At 40.6% G+C, this 20153-nt stretch overlaps 1 protein-coding gene across 12 annotated transcripts in view; it reads left to right on the plus strand.

Moving 5' to 3' along the window:
- ATF7IP (activating transcription factor 7 interacting protein) overlaps positions 1-20153 on the plus strand; it is a 134597-nt gene that overhangs the window by 108660 nt on the left and 5784 nt on the right. For all 12 annotated transcript variants that reach the window (XM_007967736.3, XM_007967732.3, XM_007967730.3 and 9 more), the window contains 3 exons: positions 1121-1276; positions 3781-3963; positions 19235-19347. In XM_007967736.3, coding sequence (XP_007965927.2) covers positions 1121-1276; positions 3781-3963; positions 19235-19347 — 452 coding nt within the window. The remainder of the gene's footprint in view (positions 1-1120; positions 1277-3780; positions 3964-19234; positions 19348-20153) is intronic.

Below are 20153 nucleotides of genomic sequence, written 5' to 3' on the forward strand. Positions count from 1 at the left end.
TTACTTTTTTAAAAACCCAAATATTTTAAAAGTAATATTTTGGGGAATCAGTCTAGTTGAGCTTAGGAAAACAAAAGTTAAATAGCTATACAATTGATTATATGGCAGTAAAGTTGATTTTGTTATTTAAAACTGAATTGAGAAATGTATGCCATCCTTCATCTGGGTTGAACTCAAGCCAGTATGATTATTCTTTAAAAGTTTCAAATTATCTCTATTGCTTTCACTAATTTTTAATAGACAGCCATGACTATTATAATGGATCCCTAAAGAAAAAGATAAATACAGGTTTTTGAGAGGACACAGGTAGGCTTAATTCTGGATTAAAAAGTAAAGTCCTAAAAGTTTGTTTTCAGTGCTCTCACCGTTTCCCTAGCATCCATGCCTCATGGGGTCTCTCTGTTGCCCCACCTTTGAGTCTGTCTCAAATTCTCACATTCCTAAAGTACACTGTTTTCTAATGGCATTAAAGTATCCATCGTTAACGCCTTGGGTTTTATTTACATGTAGTGTGGAATTGTATGGGACAGAAATTGATGGGGATTATTTTGGATAGAAGGACTTTTGGGTGGTTTCCTGTTTTATTTAAGAGTTTTTTCTGAGATGCAAATATTTATTTTATAGGCTGTTGAAGACCTTTTTTGAGATTAGTCATTCTTTGTCTTTTTTAAAGACTATATAGTGATGATAAGCAACCATCGGTTATCAAAGAACCTAAATAATTGTTGTAATAGAAATTCAAGATCACAGCAAAAACTCATCATTTTATAGATATTTGTCTTGAAGAGTATTGTTTCTATAGGTATGTAGATTATACATTATGCAAGTAATGAATTATTCTAGTTGGCATATTGTATTGAATTTACAAGTAAGATTATTTCTGAATTTCTGTAAATGTGAATTAGAATCTGTGATAGAACCACCAACGAATTACATATGCTCTTAACTCAGTTTTCAAATCAGCAAAAATACAGATAAGTAAAATGGAAATAAATTGTTCTCTTAGAGGTAAATGTGACACCCAAGTGACAAGCAAAAGTAAAATTTGTCCATAGAGGAAAGACTTGTATTTCCTAATTTTTTTTCTTGTCGGTCATAATATTTCACTTTTAACTAACAGACCCCAAAAAGCTAAATCACACTCCTGTATCAACCATGAGTTCTTCTCAGCCTGTGTCACGACCACTGCAACCCATACAACCAGCACCACCTCTTCAGCCATCTGGGGTGCCAACAAGTGGACCATCTCAGACCACCATACACTTACTACCTACAGGTAAATTTTCTGAATCATTGAGTAGAAGCTTTAGTTTACCTGTAGAGAACTATGACTATGGAGTTAAGCAGAAAGATATGACAGAAAATTAAGAGTAATTCTTATTGTTAATTTAAGGACTACAATGTATGTCCTTTTGAAGACAGTATAACTTAGTTTTGCTGACTGTCTTAAGCAGCAGCACTGGTAAAGAATGATTATAAAGTATATATTTATTTACTTAACATTATATAAATAAAAATAGAAGTAATTTTAAAAAGCATTCACATCCAAAGTAATAGTATTCTGAGTTAGAATATTTAGAAACTGTAAACCATATTTCTAGTTATTCTGCAGTGTTAATAGGTATTTCATGAATACAAAGTTCCATGGTTAAATATGCTTGAGAAATGCTGAGTTTGAAGCTAAATTAATTTTTTTCTTAATGCAGGCTTCTCTGAGTCTTTACTATGCTAATTTATAATGTACATCTCCGAGAATGATTTAAGATAAAAAGTGTTTCTCAAACTTACTTGGCTGCGCAAAATAACGTTCACCTAATATCTCTAAAACTCTGGTGATTCCTAATGCATGTGGAAAATAATATTATTCTGAGTTATATTCTTGAGACTAGCCTGGGCAACACAGTGAAACTCCATCTCTACAAAAAATTTTAAAAGTAGCAGATTTGTCATCTGCCACAGCAAATGTTCTGTAAACGGCAGAAATGAGTGTAATTTCTCTGGAAGAGATGAATATAATGACTTGTTCTGAGTGTAACCAAGAAGTTGTAACTGACCGATCAAACAAGAAGTTTTAAATGTGTCTTATCTTGAAATAGCTTTAACTAGTCTAACACTACCACCAGGAATCATATGCTTGCTACCTTTCAAGAAGCTGTAAATTCAAATTTTTTAAGATTTAGCCTGTATTCCCTAAACTGTTCAGAAACCAATCAAGATGGTTTGTCTTCTGTAAAACAGTCCATTGCTTGAAGATTTATCTGCACAGTTCTTATATAAGTACTCCTCTCATTAAGGAAAACTTTGAATTAAAGTGGGGTTTTATCCAGTAGAATTTACACTTAAAACACCAAATAACTTGTAGGAATCAGGATATTTTCCGTAGTGATTTAGCAAACTATTTGTTAATTAATCTTTGAGTTATGAAATTATTGTTGATGTAGCAAATGCATGGTTGTTTTGATAGGGACTGTTTAGATTTGTTGAATTTCAGAATCCTAGATGCTTAATCAGACTTTCCCATCAGGTAAAATAAATTTTACCTTGTTGGCATTTCCAGGCAAAAGAATGTGCTTGTGTGACTTTATCTGGTGTGTAAATTTTATATTGGTTCTCATATTTCAATACCATTGTTCTATCTAAATAGGCAGTTATAAGTAAGTTCAACCTTGGGAGCTGTGTTGTCTTTCTTTACATTTATACAAAGTTATAATGACAGTCATCAAAATTAGATATTTTGGAAAGAAATATCGTTATTCAAACCCATGGGCAGTGTAGATTATGGAATGGGGAGTAAAGAGATGAAGAAATAAGTGTTCTTTCTTGTTAATACTTTCTTCTTTCTTCCCATTTCTGAAGACTCACATCAAAAGTTAGGATCTGTAAAGTCCTTAGTAAAGAAACCGTTTTATCTTTGTTACAGCTAGTATTTTCTTCCAAATTGATTTTTTTATAGGACCCATGTTTTTCCATATCAAAGTAGATTGATTTGTTATTTTTTATTATACAATTACTGCATGGTCATTTGTAAAATATGATTCTAATTCAGAGAGTTGTTAACAAGAAAGTGTCACTAAAAATCATTATTATAGATACATGCTGTCAGTGAATGTTTATGACTCATTTTTTGATAAATATTTATTAACATTACTCAAGATATTAATGCTTTCTGGAACATACAATAGGAGGAATGCCAGAGTAGAGAAGGGAGAAGTCTGTTTTTTAATGGATTTTATTTACTGTTTTTAAAAAAGATAGATTGGTTCAGCTAAACAAAATGTTGATTATAATGGTCAAAGAGTTAGGTTGGCTCACTTGAAAAATAAATGAGAATTAACAATAGCCAGTCAGTTTCTTTATCTTTGGGAATACAAAGATACTCTTTTGGATTTACACCCCCTTGGTAGAAGGCCTGGAGGGCTTATGATTCTACTTTGCTAAGAACAATTAAAAGTAGGAGGTTTTTCTCTTTTAAGTCACTCCTGTGCCATCATACTCTTGATTCTGCACCTTTTAAAAAAATCTTCACATTGCTTGTTATCTGGTCAGACCAGAGTGGGAAGGGAGTTGGATGTGGTGGAGGTGTTCTTTTCCTCTGAAGCTTGGATTTTAATATTATTAATGTTTATTGGCCCTATCATTTTTATCTTAGAAGACCACAAAAGGAGACTGTTATTTCTGTCTTTATCAGTTAATTAGATTTTATACAAAGATAACTACCATTTAATACTGTTTGCTTAACGTAAATTTACTGTATTCTTATCTTTTTCTGCCTTGCATTAGCTCCAACTACCGTGAATGTAACACATCGTCCAGTAACTCAGGTGACCACAAGACTCCCTGTACCAAGAGCTCCTGCAAACCACCAGGTGGTTTATACAACTCTTCCTGCACCACCAGCTCAGGCTCCCTTGCGAGGAACTGTTATGCAGGCTCCTGCTGTTCGGCAGGTCAATCCCCAAAATAGTAAGAGATTTTTCTTGTATATGGCCCCAAGATACATGTAGTTCTCTTCAGCATTTAGTTGGAATGGCATATAATAATGTTAAATTTTGCAACAGTTTCTTATAATGTCATATTAAAAGTACTGTTATAAGTTCAAGAGATCTGTACTACAACATAGAAACTATAGTATAGTTAAAATCAATGTAGTGTATTCTTGAAAATAGCCAATAGAGCAGATTTTAAGTATTGTCACCACACACAAAAAAGGTAAGTATGTGAGATCATGCATGTGTCAGCTAGATTTAGCCATTCTGCAATGTATGCATATTTCAAACATGTTGTATACCATAAATATATATGATTTTTGTCAATTAAAAAATAGTTTTCAAAAAAGAAATGGCAGTATAACCAAAAATAATCTATTATTATTTTTCTTCCCTTAGGAGAGTTAAACAGAGAAAATTGTTCATGTATACTAGTTGATTTGTGCTCTGAGTGTTGTCTTTAAGTTTATTTATGGCCTGTATTGGTATAGTACACAATTTGATATTGGTATATTCTCTACTCTATTAAGAAACACCTTACCTAATTAGAGTGGTAATGGTCAATTGTGATTTAGCCCAGATGATGGAAATCATGGTAAAGGATAGCCTTCAATGAGAGTCTTAAAGATATGGAAAGTGGCTGAGAAAAGAAGGGAAAATGTTAGAGAAAGCTTATAGTTTCCTGTATATATCATATATTAGATACATACGTTACATATATGTAATGTATGTTACAAATATGACATTTTAAAATTATATGTTAACCACATATAAGCAGTAGTAGAATATATCATATAAACACAAGCTTATATAAAAAGTATGTCTAAACTTTAAAGTAAAGAAAAATAATAAAATGAATTACATATGAACTCTTCATCAGGTTAAGAAGTAGAAATTTTTCAGTATCCTGTAAGTGCTCTTGTATCCCTATCTTGACTACATCCCTTTTCCTTTTCATCAGAAGTTAACCACTGTTCCTACTTTTCTATTAGTCATTCTGCTTTTCTTTATGATTTTGCCACCAAAACTGATATCATTTAAACATATTAGGGTTCTCTAGAGGGACAGAACTGACAGGATAAATAGATACATAAAGGGGAGTTTACTATTAACTTACACGATCAAAAGGTCCCTCAATAGGCTGTCTGCAAGCTGAGGAGCAAGGAAAGCCAGACTGAATCCCCAAACTGAAGAATTTGGAGTCCAATGTTGAAGGGCAGAAAGCATCCAGCACAGGAGAAAGATGTAGGCTGGAAGGCTAACCAGTCTCTCCATTTCATGTTTTTCTGCCTGCTTTGTATTCATTGACAGTTGATTAGATTGTGCCCACCAGATTAAAGGTGGATCTGCCTTCCCCAGCCCACTGACTCAAATGTTAATCTCTTTTGGCAACACCCTAACAGACACACCCAGAATCACTATTTTGTATCCTTCCATCAAGTTGACACTCAGTGTTAACCATCACAAGTCCACCCCTTGTCAACTTGAACCCATACACATCTCCTCAGATTATACATATTCTTCAAATAAAGAGAGTAGTAAGGCCATAATTAAACCTAACATAATATAGCTATCCTTTGTACAACCGGAAATGCACCAATCCCCAAGCCAAATACTATTACATAAAATTAACAATACTTAAATGTTGATAGGAAGTCAATAAATCTTATGTCACATGATGAAGGAAAAGGAAATAAAGATATTTTCTTGTACAAGTGTATACATGCACAAACATGTTTTTAGTAAAAGAAGGAGGAAATACTCATGACAATTATAGTCCCTGATAACTGCAACTGGTCACATGGTCGTGGCTGGTATTGATTACTACCTTCTTCTACTACCTATTCTGTATTCTCTTTGCCTTCAGCAAGCACCTCAGCTGGTCATGGTTTATTCCTGGTGGAGTGACCCAGTCTTTCATTCCTGAGTATTTTTAGTGCTACATAGATTGGGGTGTTATAGTTTCCTGTTGACCTTAATCACAGGGCATGGTAAAACTAAGAGACACTTTAATGGATCTCCTGTATTCCATGCATACTCTTCCTTACATCCATTGTGGAACAGTAGACTGATTTCTTCTTGGTGGTCCGGGACAGTCACCACAGCCAATACTAACTCCCTTGTTAGCCTGTTGACTTAAGAGGAGCCAAAAGTGTCCAGGGGGCAATCTTAAGTTCCAGTTTAATGGAATCATTGTGTCTCCTGGTGCGAGCGTTCCTCCCTCTGGAACTAAGACCTCTAGGCCAGCAGAACATAATGTCACAGGAACAGGAAGCAAAAATTTTGCTAGTAGATCCCTAGGGGTGAAGGTGAGTGGTGCCACTTCCACTTACACCCCCTGATTCCTGGACCCATGAATCCTGGCTGTGGAAGAAACAGCACCATATATATTGGACGCTGATTCAGAGCATACGCAGCCTTCTGGAGAACTTTGCCCCAGCCCTGCAAAGTATTGTCACCTGGTTGGGATTGTAATTATGACTTAAAAAGGCCATTCCACCATTCTGTAAATCCAGCTGCTTCAGGACAGTGAGGAAGATGGTAAGGCCAATGGGTTCCATGAGAACGAGCCCACTGCCACACTTCTTTAGCCATAAAATGAGTGCCTGGGTCAGAGGCAGTGCTAGTGTGGAATACCATGATGGTGGATAAGGCATTCTGTGAGTCCATTGATAGTAGTCTTGGCAGAAGCATTGTGTGCAACATAGGCAAACCCATATCTGGAGTAAATGTCTATTCCAGGGAGGACAAATCTCTTCCCTTTCCATGATGGAAGAGGTCCAATATAATCAACCTGCCACCAGGTAGCTAGGTGATCACTTCAAGGAATGGCGTGCCATATCGAGGGCTCAGTGTTGGTCTCATCTGTTGGCAATTGGGCACTCAGCAATGTCCATAGTCAGGTCAGCCTTGGTAAGTGGAAGTCCATGTTGCTGAGCCCAGGCATCACTTCCAACACTGCCACCATGGCTACTTTGTTCATGAGCCTATTGGGCGATGACAGGGGTGGCTGTGGATAGAGGCTGAGTGGTGTCCACAGAACGGGTCATCCTATCGACTGGATTATTAATCTCCTCCTCTGCTGAGGTTACCTGTTGGTGAGCACTCACAAGGGATACAAATACCTTCGCAGTTTTTGACCACTCAAAGAGTCCATGCACATATCTCTTCCCCAAATTTCTTTGTCACCAATTTTCCAATCATAATTCTTCCTAGTCCTTGACCATCCATCTAAACCATTGGTTACAACCCATAAGTATATATAATCGTGCATCTGGCCATCTATGCTTCCAAGCAAAGTGCACAACCAGGTGCACTGCTCAAAGTTCTTCCAACTGGGAAAATTTCCCTTCACCGGTGTCTTTCAGGGATGTCCTAGAAAGGGGCTGTAGTGCTGCAGCTATGCACTTTCCAGTGGTGCCACCATATGGTGCAGAACCATCTGTGAACCAGGCCTTAGTCATCTGTTCCACTGTCAGGTGATCATAGGGACCCCCCATGAGGCCATCAGTACAGGCTGGGTAAGAGAATGCAGGGTGGCAGGAGTGGAGACATGGCCATTGAGCCACTTCCTAATGTAAATTACTTGTGCCTTCGGCACCTGCTCGAACTCAACCACATATATACCACTTCCATTTGATGCATGACCTACTTTATGGCTAAATAGGTCAGAAAGCACCCAGTTCATGATAGTCAGCTCAGGTCACATGGGACTTGATGACCCATAATCAAATGTTCAGTTTCCACCAAAGCCCAGTTAACAGACCAAGAGCTGTCTCTCAGAAGGAGAGTAGTTACCTGCAAAAGATGACAGGGCCTTGTTCCAAAATCCTGGAGGCCTCCACTGTGATTCACCTATGGGGTCCTGCCAAAGGCTCTAACAGCATCCCTCTCTGCCCGTCACACCTCAAGCACCATTGAATCTGCTGGGTCATACGGCCCAAGTGGCAGAACATCTTGCCCAATAACCTGGACCTGTTGCAGAGCCTTCTCCTGTTCTGAACCACACTCAAAACTGGCAGCCTTTCAGTACACTCGATAAATGGGCTGGAGTAACACGCCCAAATGAGGAATGTGTTGCCTCCAAAATCCAAATAGGTCCATAGACGTTGTGCTTGTTTCTTGGTTGTAGGAAGGGCCAATTGCAGCAACTAGTCTTTGCCTTCACAGGAATGTGTTGACAGGCCCCACATCACTGGACCCCTAGAAATTTTACTGAGGTAGAAGGTCCCTGAATGTAGTCGGATTTATTTTCCATCCTCTGGCACACAAATGTCTCACCAATAAGTTCAGTGTTTTTGCTACTTCTTGCTCACTTGATCCAATCAGAATAATGCCATCAATATAATGGACCAGTGTGATATCTTGCAGGAGCAAAAACTGATCAAGGTCTCTCTGAATAAGATTATGACACAAAGCTGGAGAGTTGATATACCCCTGAGGTAAGACAGTGAAGGTATATTGTCGTCTTTGCCCACTGAAGGCAAATTGCTTCTGGTGGTCCTTTGGACAGAAATGGAGAAAAAGGATTTGCCAAGTCAATGGCTGCACTCCAGGTACTAGGAGGTGTGTTAATTTTCTCAAGGAATGAAACCGCATCTGACATAGTAACTGCAATTAGAGTCACCACTTGATTAAGCTTATGATAATCCACTGCCGTTCTTCAAGATCCATCTGTCTTCTGCATAGGCCAAATGGGAGAATTGAATGGGGACGTGGTGGCAAGCACCACCTCTACATCTTTCAAGTTCTTGATGGTGGCACTGATCTCCTCAGTACCTCCAGGGATGGGATATAGTTCTTGATTTACTATTTTTTAGAGGCAGCTCTAATGGCTTCCAGTTGACCTTTCCCACCATAGTTGCCCTCACCCTACCAGTCAAGGAGCCAATGTGGTGGATCTGCCAGCTGCTAAGTATGTCGATGCCGATTATGCATTTTGGCACTGGGGAAATGACCACAGGATGAATCTAGGGACCCACTGGACCCACTGTAAGTGAGACCTCAGATAAAACTCCATTAATTATCTGACTTCCATAAGCCCCTACTTTAAATGGAGCACCACAGTGATGCTTTGGGTCTCCTGGAATCAGTGTCTGCTCAGAACCAGTGTCCAGTAGTGCCTGAAATGTCTGATCATTTCCCTTTCCCCAATGCACAGTTACCCTGGTAAAATGCCAGAGGTCTTCTGTGGGAAGGATGGGAGAAAGATTCACTGCATAAGTTGTCAGGAATGTAGTGGGATCCTTCCTCAAGGGAACCCAGCCTCACCTTCATTCAAGGGGTTCTTGGTCTGTAAACTGACTCAAGTCTAGAACTGGAGGGGTCGTCATTCTCTGTTTTTATTATTCAATTTATTCTTTTGTTCCATCGACCTAGAAGTTTTCTGGTTGTATAAATTAGGAATGCAGTAGGCTTCCATCACTTTCACCTCTAGGAACATTAATTAATTAGCCGGTGCCAGAGCTCTATCCAAGTCAGACTCTTCTGATTGCCACTTTGTCTCTGCTGTCCATTATGGTAGCTATGCCCACCTTGCCTTGGACACTTGAGTGCCGCCACTTGGCCCCTGTCAACTTAGGATCCAGTTATTCCCAGTGTATTTACGTTTTATGGTTGAGTGACTGCAGTTCCCACTGTTAGATCTGACCTACAGAGTCGAGCAATTAGAGGGCTCTTCAAAGATACAGGTGCTGCCCTCACAAATCTATTTCTCAAGGCATTGGTCAAGGGTATATCTTCTGGGCCTTCCCAGCTGGGATGACTAGCTCTAAAGTGACTGATGATAAAGTTCACTCTATCATCCCAGTCTCTTTAGTCTTTGGATCCCTTCCTGTACATTAACCAAGGGAGGTCAGTCATTTCCAGCTCACTCACCGTATGCCATCTTTTAATCCTTATTTCAACTAACTAAGCAAATAATCTATTAGAACCTTTTATTTTTTAACTCCCTGAGCTAACCTGAAATGCAGAGTCCCTACTTAGTGGGCTTAAATCAAGAAATTCAGCCGGATCCAAAATTGTTCCTTCTACCATAATTTCATACCCTTAATATCGATCCCCATGCCTGTTCTCCAGGTTTCTGTTCATGTAAATTAGAGAACTCAAAACAGTTCTCTTTGAGTGTAGCGTACGTCCTCGTAGGTCACACTCAAGCTCACCTCTAGGGTCCCACCAGTACTTTAGTCTAGTTACAGGTCTAGAAGCAAAGAGAGGTGTTTGGAGTGGCTCCTGAGAAGACTCAACATTGTCTTGCCTGGCAACTGCCTCAGAGGAGGCCATCACTGTTGCCTCACATAGCACAGGCTTTATTTCCTCAGACAAAGTTGGAAAGACTGATGGCAGCATGGGTCAGGGAGGGTATGTTGCCCCCACTGGGTGTAGGGAAGCTGTTCCAATCAGTGCCCTCACTTTAGCTGTAAACACCTGGTGAGCCTGTGCATGCCTCTTTTGTTGTAGGTTAGCCAATTGCATGATAAGAGCTTGTGTCTGTTTTTCTACAATTTCAGCTCTTTCTCTATACGAGACAACTGTCTCTCTCACTCAGGGCAATCTTAGCAGATTTCAGGGTCAGTATTTGCTTCAGAAGCCAGGAGACTGAATCCCTGAGTTCATCATTTTCTTTGTTTTTCTTTTTCTTTTTTTTTCTTTTTTTTTTGAGACGGAGTCTCACTCTGTCGCCCAGGCTGGAGTGCAGTGATGAGATCTCGGCTCACTGCAAGTTCCGCCTCCCGGGTTTACGTCATTCTTCTGCCTCAGCCTCCCGAGTAGCTTGGACCACAGGCACCCGCCACCACACCTGGCTAATTTTTTTGTATTTTTGGTAGAGAAGGGGTGTCACCGTGTGGGTCAGGATCTTCTGATCTCGTGATCCACCCGCCTCGGCCTCCCAAAGTGCTGGGATTACAGGTATGAACCACTGCACCCAGCCCATCATTTTCTTTTATCAGTTTCTCCACTGAACTTAGGAGGAACCGACCAGTTTCATTATGTTCCTTGGTTCTCCACATACGGTCCAAGGTATCGTGTATAGAGTCACTGAACTCCTTGCCTCTCACAAGTGGCGATTCAGGAGTGTCAAATGCATTTATTTTGCATAACTCTAAACAGTTCACACCAGGTACTATCAGTGTTCTTTATACTATTAGAAGTAGAGTGCTTAGCATTTGTGGGTCTAATCACATTAAGCAGCCAACTCCAGAAACCCCAAAACCAACGAAAGAACTCCATCCTTCATATTCGGTTCTTCTAGACCCCAATCCTGGTACCAGAATCTGAATTAGGGTTCTCTAAAGGGACAGAACTAATAAGACACACACATAGCCTATTAATTTATAGATATAGTACATATTTTATATATGTCTATAAAGAGTAGTTTATTAAATGTTAACACTATCACAAGATCCCACAATAGTCCGTCTGCAAACTTAGGAGCAAGGAAAGCCAGTCTGACACCCAAAACTGAGGAACCTGGAGACCAATGTTTCAGGGTAGGAAGCATCCAGCAGGGGAGAAAGATGTAGGCCTGGGAGGCTAGACCAGTCTCTTCATTTCACATTTTTTTGCCTGCTTTTTATTTGCTGACAGCTGTTTAGATTGTGACCACCAGATTAAGGGTAGATCTGCCTTCCCCCGCCCACTGACTCAAATGTTAATCTTTTTTGGCAGCACACTTACAGTCCTTCAGTCCCATCAAGTGACACTTTGTATTAACTCTCACAAGTCTACCCTTTGTCAACTTGAATCCATATACATCTCCTAGTATCATACACAGTCTTCAAATAGAGTAATAAGGCCATACTTACACCTAATATAATACAATTATCCTTTGTACAACTGGAAACGCACCAATCCCCAAGCCAAATACTATGACATAAAGTTAACAATATTTAAATGTTGATAGGAAGTCAATAAATCTTACGTTACATGATGAAGGAAAAGGAAATAAAGAAATTTTGTTTGTACAAGTGCATATATGCACAAACATGTTTTTAGCAAAAGAAGGAAGAAATACTCATAAAAATTACAGTCCCCGTTTCTGCTACTGGTCACATGGTCATAGCTGGTATTGATGACTGCCTTTTTCTACTACCCATTCTGTAGTCTCTTTGCATTCAGCAAGCACCTCAGCTGGTCGTGGTTTTATTCCTGGTGGAGTGACCCAATCCTTCATTCCTGAGGGGTCTGGGCCATTTTTAGTGCTGCCTAGATTGGGCTGTTAAAGTTTCCTGTTGACCTTAGTCACAGGGCATGGTAATACTAAGACATGCCTTAATGGATCTCCTGTATTCCATGTATACTCTTCCTTACCTCCGTTGTGGAACAGTAGACTGATTTCTTCTTGCTAGTCTGGTACAGTCACCACAACCAACGCTGACTCCCTTGTTAGCCTGTTGACTTAAAGGTAAGAGGAGCCCAAAGTATCCAGGTGGCAATCTTAAGTTCCAGTTTAATGGAATCATTGTGTCTCCTGGTGCGAGCGTTCCTCCCTCTGGAACTAAGACCTCTAGGTCAGCAGAAGGTAATAATAGCAGGATAAGGAAGCAAAAATTTTGCTAGTGGATCCCTAGGGGTGAAGGTGAGTGGTGCCAGTTCCACTTCACCTGCTGATTCCTGGACCCGTGAATCCTGGCTATTGGAGAAACAGCACCAATATTGGATGCTGATTCAGCTCATACATAGCTTTCTGGAGAATTTTGCCCCAGACTTGCAAAGTATTGTCACCTCGTTGGCGTTGTAATTGTGACTTCAAAAGGCCATTCCACCGTTCTGTAAATTCAGCTGCTTCAGGACAATGAGAAACATGGTAAGACCAGTGAATTCCATGAGCATGAGCCCACTGTCGCACTTAGCCATAGAGTGCGTGCCTTGGTCAGAGTCAATGCTGTGTGGAATACCATGATGGTGGATAAGGCATTCTCTGAGTCCATGGATAGTAGTCTTGGCAGAAGACTACTATTGTGTGCAGCATCATAGGTAAACCCATATCTGGAGTAAGTGTCTGTTCCAGGGAGGATAAACCTCTTCCCTTTCCTTAATGGAAGAGGTCCAATATAATCAACTTGCCACCGGCTAGCTAGCTGATCACCCCGAGGAATGGCGTGCCATATCAAGGGCTCAGTGTTGGTCTCTTCTGCTGGCAGATTGGGTACTCGACAGCAACCATAGCCACGTCAGCCTTGGTAAGTGGACGTCCATGTTGCTGTGCCCAGGCATCACCTCCAGCACTGTCACCATGGCTACTTTGTTCATGAGCCTATTGGGCGATGACAAGGGTGACTGCGGATAGAGGCTGAGTGGTGTCCACAGAACGGGTCATCCTATCGACTTGATTATTAATCTCCTCTGCTGAGGTCACCCATTGGTGAGCATTCACAGGGGATACAAATATCTTCACAGTTTCTGACCACTTAAAAAGGTCCATGCACATATTTCTTCCCCAAATTTCTTTTGTTCACCAATTTTGTAATCATGCTTCTTCCAAGTCCCTGATCATCCAGCCAAACCATTGGCTACAGCCCATGAATATGTATAATCACACATCTAACCATTTCTCCTTCTAAGCAAATCATACAACCTGGTGCACTGCTCAAGATTCTGCCCACTGAGAAGATGTTCTTTCACTGCTATTCTTCAGGGATGTCCTAGAAAGGGGCTGTAGTGCTGCTTCTGTGCACTTTGCAGTGGTGCCTGCATATGGTGCAGAACCATCTGTGAACCAGGCCTTAGTCATCTGTTCCACTGTCAGGTGATCATAGGGACTCCCCATGAGGCCATCAGTACAGGCTGGGTAAGAGAATGCAGGGTGGCAGGAGTGAAGACATGGGCATTTGAACCACTTGCGCTTGTAAATTACTTGTGCCTTCAGCACCTGCTGGAACCCAACCACATATATACCACTTCCATTTGATGCATGACCCACTTTATGGCTAAATAGGTCAGAAAGCACCCAGTTCATGATAGTCAGCTCAGGTCACATGGTGACTTGATGACCCACAGTCAAATGTTCAGTTTCCACCAAAGCCCAGTTAACAGACCAAGAGCTGTCTCTCAAAAGGAGAGTAGTTACCTGCAAAAGATGGCAGTGCCTTGTTCCAAAATCCTGGAGGCCTCCACTGTGATTCACCTATGGGGTCCTGCCAAAGGCTCTAACAGCATCCCTCTCTGCCCGTCACACCTCAAGCACCATTGAATCTGCTGGGTCATATGGCCCATGTGGCAGAACAGCTTGCCCAATAACCTGGACCTGTTGGCAGAGCCTTCTCCTGTTCTAGATTGCACTCAGAACTGGCAGCCTTTCAGTACACTCGATAAATGGGCTGGAGTAACACGCCCAAATGAGGAATGTGTTGCCTCCAAAATCCAAATAGGTCCATAGACGTTGTGCTTGTTTCTTGGTTGTAGGAAGGGCCAATTGCAGCAACTAGTCTTTGCCTTCACAGGAATGTGTTGACAGGCCCCACATCACTGGACCCCTAGAAATTTTACTGAGGTAGAAGGTCCCTGAATGTAGTCGGATTTATTTTCCATCCTCTGGCACACAAATGTCTCACCAATAAGTTCAGTGTTTTTGCTGCTACTTGCTCACTTGATCCAATCAGAATAATGCCATCAATATAACGGACCAGTGTGATATCTTGCAGGAGCAAAAACTGATCAAGGTCTCTCTGAATAAGATTATGACACAAAGCTGGAGAGTTGATATACCCCTGAGGTAAGACAGTGAAGGTATATTGTCGTCTTTGCCCACTGAAGGCAAATTGCTTCTGGTGGTCCTTTGGACAGAAATGGAGAAAAAGGATTTGCCAAGTCAATGGCTGCACTCCAGGTACTAGGAGATGTGTTAATTTTCTCAAGGAATGAAACCGCATCTGACATAGTAACTGCAATTAGAGTCACCACTTGATTAAGCTTATGATAATCCACTGCCGTTCTTCAAGATCCATCTGTCTTCTGCATAGGCCAAATGGGAGAATTGAATGGGGACGTGGTGGCAAGCACCGCCTCTGCATCTTTCAAGTTCTTGATGGTGGCACTGATCTCCTCAGTACCTCCAGGGATGGATAGTTTTTGATTTACTGTTTTTTAGAGGCAGCTCTAATGGCTTCCAGTTGACCTTTCCCACCATAGTTGCCCTCACCCTACCAGTCAAGGAGCCAATGTAGTGGTTCTGCCAGCTACTAAGTATGTTGATGCCGATTATGCATTTTGGCACTGGGGAAATGACCACAGGATGAATCCAGGGACCCACTGGACCCACTGTAAGTGAGACCTGAGATAAAACTCCATTAATTATCTGACTTCCATAAGCCCCTACTTTAACTAGAGGACCACAATGATGCTTTGGGTCCCCTGGAATCAATGCTCAGAACCATTGTCCAGTAGTGCCTGAAATGTCTGATCATTTCCCTCTCCCTAGTGCACAGGTACCCTGGTAAAAGGCCAGTGATCTCCTTGGGGAAGGATGGGAGAAAGATTCACTGCATAAATTGTTGAGAATGTAGTGGGGTCATTCCTCAAGGGCATCAGGCCTCCCCTTCATTCAAGGAGTTCTTGATCTGTAAACTGGCTCAAGTCTAGAAATTCATTGAGGGGTCGTCATTCTGTTTTTATTATTCAATTTAGTCTTTTGTCCATTTGACCTAGAAGCTTTCTGGTTGTATAAATTAAGTAGGAATGCAGTAGGCTTCCTATCAGTTTCACCTCTAGGAACACTGTGATTAATTAGCCAATGCCAGAGCTCTATCCAAGTCAGACTCTTCTGATTGCCACTTTGCCTCTGCTGTCCATTATGGTAGCTATAGCCACCTTGTCTTTGACAGTTGAGTGCTGCCACTTGGCCCCTGCCACCTGGGGAGCCAATTATTTCCATTATGTTTAAATTTTGTAGTTGAGTGACTGCGGTTCCCACTGTTAGATCTGACCTACAGAGTCGAGCAATTAGAGGGCTCTTCAAAGATACAGGTGCTGCCCTCACAAATCTATTTATCAAGGCATTGGTCAAAGGTATATCTTCTGGACCCTCCCAGCTGGGATGACTAGCTCTAAAGTGACTGATTCACCCTACCATCCCAATCTCCTTAGTCTTTGGATCCCTTCCTCTACATTAACCAAGAGAGATCAGTCATTTCCAGCTCACTCACCGTATGCCATCTTTTAATCCTTATTTCAACCAAGCAAATAACCTATTAGAACCTTTTCTTAACTCCCTGATCTGCAACCTTAAATGCAGAGTCCCTACTTAGTGGGCCCAAATCAAGAAATTCAGCCTGATCCAACTTTGTTCCTTCCACCATAATCTCATACCCTTAATATTCATCCCCATGCCTGTTCTCCAGATTTCTGTATATATGAATTAGAGAACTCAAATCAGTTCTTTTTGAGTGTAGCGTACGTCCTCATAGGTCACACTCTCAGCCTCACCTCTAGGGGCCCACCAGTACTTTAGTTATAGGTCCAGAAACAAAGAGAGGTGTTTGGAGTGGCTCCTGAGAAGAATCAACATTGGCTTGCCTGGCAACTGCCTCAGGGGAAGCCGTCACTGTTGCCTCACATAGCACAGGCTTTATTTCCTCAAAGTTGGAAAGACTGATGGCAGCATGGATCACGGAGTGGACGTTGCCACTACTGGGAATGGGGAAGCTGTTCTTTCTGGCAGAAAAGCTTCATCGGAATTTACAGACTCAGTGTCCCCAGCTTCATCTGGGTCCTTCCACGCACTCCCATTCCAAGTTTCAGGGTCCCATTCTTTTCCAGTCAATGCCCTCACTTTAACGGTAGACACCTGGCAAGACTGTGCATGTATCTTTCATTGCAGGTCAGACACTTGCATGATAAGAGCTTATGTCTGTTTTTCCACAACTTCAGCTCTTTCTCTACAGGAGATAAGACTCTCATTCAGGGCAATCTTAGCAGTTTTGAGCCTCAGTATCTTCTTCTGAAGCTGAGAGACAGAATCCCTGAGTTCATCATTTTCTTTCATCTCCTTGTCCACTGCACTTAGGAGCAACTGACCAGCTTCATTATGTTCCTTGGTTCTCCACATATGGTCCAAAGTATTATGTATAGAGTCACTAAACTCCTAGCTTCTCACAAGCTATGAATCAGGAGTGTCAAATGCATTTATTTTGCATAACTCTGTAAACAGTTCACACCAGGGACTATCAGTGTTCTCTATACTATTAGAAATAGAGTTTTTAACATTTTTGGGTCTAATCACATTAAGCAGCCAACTCCAGAAACCCCAAAACCAATTAAAGAACTCCATCCTTAATATTCTGTTCCTCTGGACCCCACTCCTGGTACCAAAATCTGAATTAGGATTCTCTAGAGGTACAAAGCTAATAGAATATATATATTTGTGTGTGTGTGTGTATATATGTATATATACACATATATGTATCCTATATACAATATTCATATAGTATATACTATATATAAACTAATAGGATGTATGTATTTTATATATTATGTATTAAACTAACAGGGTATATACATAAAATATATACTACATATAAACTAATAGTATATATCCACTTTATATCCTACTTTATATATACAGTGTATCTTTTAATTATATATAAATATTAAATATATGTAAAATGCATACTTTATAGTAAATGTTTATATACATAAAGGGGACTTTATTAAGTATTAATTTACACAATCAGAAGGTCCCACACTACCGGGCATGGTAGCTCACGCCTGTAATCCCAGCACTATGGGAGGCTGAGGCAGGCAGATCACTTGAGGTCAGGAGTTTGAGATGAGGCTGGCTACCATCATGAAACCTCATCCCTACCAAAAATACAAAAATGGTTGGGCATGGTGGCACAAGCCTGTAATCTCAGCTACTCAGAAGGCTGAGGCAGGAGAGCCCAGGAGGCGGAGGGTTGCAGTGAGCCGAGATCACGCCACTGCCCTCAAGCCTGGGCGACAGAGCCAGACTCTGTCTCAGAAAAAAAAAAAAAAGAAAAACAAGATCCCACAATAGGTTGTCTGCAAGCTGAGGAGCAAGGAAAGCCAGTCCAAGTCCCAAAACTGAAGAACTTGGAGGCCAGTGTTCCAGGGCAGGAAGCATGCAGCACTGGAAAAAGATGTAGGCTGGGAGGCTAAGGCTAAGCCAGTCTCTCCTTTTCACGTTTTGCTGCCTGCTTTTTATTTTCTGGCAGCTGATTAGATTGCGCCCACCAGATTAAGGGTGGATCTGCCTTCCCCAGTTCACAGACTCTAACGTTAGTATCTTTTGGCAACATCCTCACAGACCCACCCAGGGTTAACACTTTGTGTCCTTCAATCCAATCAAGTTGACACTCAGTTTTAACCATCACACATATGTAGTAGTTTTGCAAAATGTGATAGCAAGGAAAAATATAGCTGTTTAAAGAAACAGTAATGCTGTCATTAGAAAATAAACTGATTGGAGTCTCTGGATCATAGTTTGGCTTCAACTCTCTCAAGTTTACAAGAGCATTATCTGGGAAGATTAGTCAACAAGGTTGGAAATGAGTTCTGGGAAACTTGGCTCACTATCGTCCAGGCACCAGGCCAAACTACAGCATGGGCCAGGTACTGAATAAATGGCAGGAGTATGGTCAGGGCAGTAGGTGGCTCTGAATTTTCTATTTTTGTTTCCTTGGTGTATGTCACAGCAGTTTTCTGTGGGGTGAAATGAGTATCTTCAACCAAGGAGCTGGGCATGGAGAAAATGAGAGGAACCTCTTTAATACATGGCAAGGATGACTTATTCTGGCTTTCTGTCCTGGTTGAAAAGATGAGACTGCAGAGATTTTTATGAAGATACTCCCAATTTGTCTGTCTTTTGAGTCGCACTGCTCCATTATGGCCATTTACCTTTTACATGCGGTACACAACCAGTGTTCTAGGATTTTTGTTCATAGTTCTGCTGGTAAGGATCCTTTTATTTCTCCCTGTGCTGGACCTCCTGTTGCTTGTGTCTCATATTTTTCTCTCTATTTTCTCACATATTGGTGGCACATATTTTCCAGTGACTATTTGAGAGAAGGTTTGTGGTAGTTAGAATTTTTTTTTTAGTGCTTGCACATAAGAAAGTTTTTTTATCCACAGGCTGGTTGATAGCTTGGCTGAATACGAATAGGACCTCTAAGTTAGAAATATCTTTCCTTTCAAATCTTGAAAACATTGCTTCACTGACTTCAAATACAATCCGTTTTTCACCAAATTTACAATAGAATTATTTTATCTTGTAATTTTTTTTTTTTTTGTAGGTGTTACAGTTCGAGTGCCTCAAACAACCACGTATGTTGTAAACAATGGACTAACCCTGGGATCCACAGGACCTCAGCTCACAGTGCATCACCGACCACCACAAGTGCATACTGTAAGTGTTGATGCTTGGTTTTGTAAAATTCTCAACTGTAAAGGTGTAAAATATTATTGTAGTTGGCATTTTTCTTTAAAGTGGTTATATCCAAGGGAAGTGTTAGGTCTTTCTGCTTTTTCGGAAGTTTATTTCTAAAAATTGATCTTAAACCATTATGAACAAATGTTCATGGGGATGATGATCATTTAGAATCATTGAGTTTGCTTGTGGTGTACAGTATACAAAAACAGGTCCACAGTTGGGGTATATGAAGTGAAATATAGACCATTTCTAATTCATAGTTAAATTAAAAAGGACATTTTTCCATGTGTTAATTTTATTCTTTTGTTTTAAACTATGCCACATCTAACTGCTACATTGTCATCAATTGTTTTAAAGAATCCAATGATATTGGGAATTCGTTAGTTAAGAGGCAGCAGAGGTAACCAAAGATTTCTCCTTAGATTTAGCCTCCAAAACAATGTCACATTATCCTGTGACACAATTTTGTCAGTGTTTGACTGGTATGAAATATCATCATAATGACGATGATGTTCCAGGGTTAGAAAAGTCAATAGGACTTCCTAAAGTTAGAGTCACGTTTTCTTCATCATCTGGCCTTAACCTACCTTTCCAGATTTTTCTTTATGTACCCTATATCCAAGAAAAAGTTAATACTTGTTGTCCATATGTCCCCTCACTTTCCTGTCCACATGCCTTTGCTCGTGCTTTATTTTTGGCTGAAAGGTACATGATTATTTCTGCATCTCTAGATCCTATCTTTCACAGTTCAGTTTAAATATCACCTTTTTTTTGTAAATTGG

The sequence above is a fragment of the Chlorocebus sabaeus genome, chromosome 11 (genome assembly GCF_047675955.1).
Source record: "Chlorocebus sabaeus isolate Y175 chromosome 11, mChlSab1.0.hap1, whole genome shotgun sequence".
Classification (NCBI taxonomy): domain Eukaryota; kingdom Metazoa; phylum Chordata; class Mammalia; order Primates; family Cercopithecidae; genus Chlorocebus; species Chlorocebus sabaeus.